The sequence below is a fragment of the Perkinsus marinus genome, assembly GCF_000006405.1.
Source record: "Perkinsus marinus ATCC 50983 genomic scaffold scf_1104296973172, whole genome shotgun sequence".
Classification (NCBI taxonomy): domain Eukaryota; phylum Perkinsozoa; order Perkinsida; family Perkinsidae; genus Perkinsus; species Perkinsus marinus.
In genome coordinates, this window is record NW_003201482.1 from 18,953 (window position 1) to 20,773 (window position 1,821).

The 1,821-nt window shown below is 52.4% G+C and overlaps 1 protein-coding gene across 1 annotated transcript in view; it reads left to right on the forward strand.

Annotated features, from left to right (window-relative positions):
• Positions 1–844: 844 nt before the first annotated feature.
• Positions 845–1,821, forward strand: part of Pmar_PMAR012004 (hypothetical protein) — a gene marked incomplete at both ends in the record, with an annotated part of 3,230 nt that continues 2,253 nt past the window's right edge. The window contains one exon of the mRNA XM_002766233.1: positions 845–1,810. Within this exon, the coding sequence (XP_002766279.1) occupies positions 845–1,810 (966 nt within the window). The remainder of the gene's footprint in view (positions 1,811–1,821) is intronic.

Here is a 1,821-nt window from a genome sequence, read left to right on the forward strand (position 1 = left end):
TTAGATGCGGTACATGACCATAAGTTGATTAGGTTCACAGTGAATGCTGATACGGTTAATGATGGACAAAATGCTTTCCGAAAATATGTATGTATTTCACATTATGTGATAGTCTCAGGTAAGCATCTGTGTTTTCTCGGTCCCGATGACTCTCCATCTCTCCTTCATTGGCTGCTTGCTCTTCGCGGTCCCCGGTGCGGCTAAACTAAGACGCCTTCAAGTCTCTACCACTGACGCTCCCACCTACAGTCCTGAAGCTCGACAGCGTTGTGATCTTTACTGTCAAAGTAAGGTTGCTCTTTGGAGACTCACTGCTTTCTGATGTTCCTCGTCCGTTAGTTCAGAACGGGTCGCCGAGCTATTGCAAGTATTGGTTATCTCCTCCAGTCTGCCAGGCGGGGGATCAGCCTTGCTCGCCTGACGTGTGTGATGGTAGGACCATTGCTGCATTCTAGTGTCCTGAATGTTTCTCTCAGTTCCACCTGAAGCTACTGTACCGTCCTTGTCCACACCACCGTCGACTGACTCGGAAACCTGCGATCGTTATTGTCAAAGTTTGAATGGCCCTGCGAGTTACTGTAAATGGTGGCAGTCGCCTGCTGTTTGTCAATTCGGTGACCAGTTCTGTGGTGATGTAACTACGTGCGATCCGACCGCTCCAACTACATCATCGACGTCCTCGATCACTTCTTCGACCGGCTTCACGACAAGCACTCCGATCGTTCCTACTACCACGCCTGTGGCTCCTACTACAACACCTGTGGCTCCTACTGCAACACCGATTGTTCCTACTACCACGCCTGTGGCTCCTACTACCACACCTGTGGCTCCTACTACAACACCGATGGTTCCTACTACCACGCCTGTGGCTCCTACTACAACACCGATCGTTCCTTCTACAACGCCTGTGGCTCCTACTACCACGCCTGCAGCTCCTACTACAACACCGATTGTTCCTACTACCACGCCTGTGGCTCCCACTACCACACCTGTGGCTCCTACTACAACACCGATTGTTCCTACTACCACGCCTGTGGCTCCTACTACAACACCGATCGTTCCTTCTACAACGCCTGTGGCTCCTACTACCACACCTGTGGCTCCTACTACAACACCGATTGTTCCTACTACCACGCCTGTGGCTCCTACTACTACACCGATTGTTCCTACTACAACACCGATCGTTCCTTCTACAACGCCTGTGGCTCCTACTACCACGCCTGAGGCTCCTACTACAACACCGATCGTTCCTACTACCACGCCTGTGGCTCCTACTACCACACCTGTGGCTCCTACTACCACACCTGTGGCTCCTACTACAACACCGATCGTTCCTTCTACAACGCCTGTGGCTCCTACTACCACGCCTGTAGCTCCTACTACCACGCCTGTGGCTCCTACTACAACACCGATCGCTCCTACTACCACGCCTGTGGCTCCTACTACAACACCGATCGTTCCTACTACCACGCCTGTGGCTCCTACTACTACACCGATCGTTCCTACTACAACGCCTGTGGCTCCTACTACCACGCCTGTGGCTCCTACTACAACACCGATTGTTCCTACTACCACGCCTGTGGCTCCTACTACAACACCGATTGTTCCTACTACCACGCCTGTGGCTCCTACTACAACACCAATCGTTCCTACTACAACGCCTGTGGCTCTTACTACTACACCGATCGTTCCTACTACAACGCCTGTGGCTCCTACTACAACACCGATCGTTCCTACTACAACGCCTGTGGCTCCTACTACAACACCGATCGTTCCTACTACCACGCCTGTGGCTCCTACTACCACGTCTGTGGCTGCTAC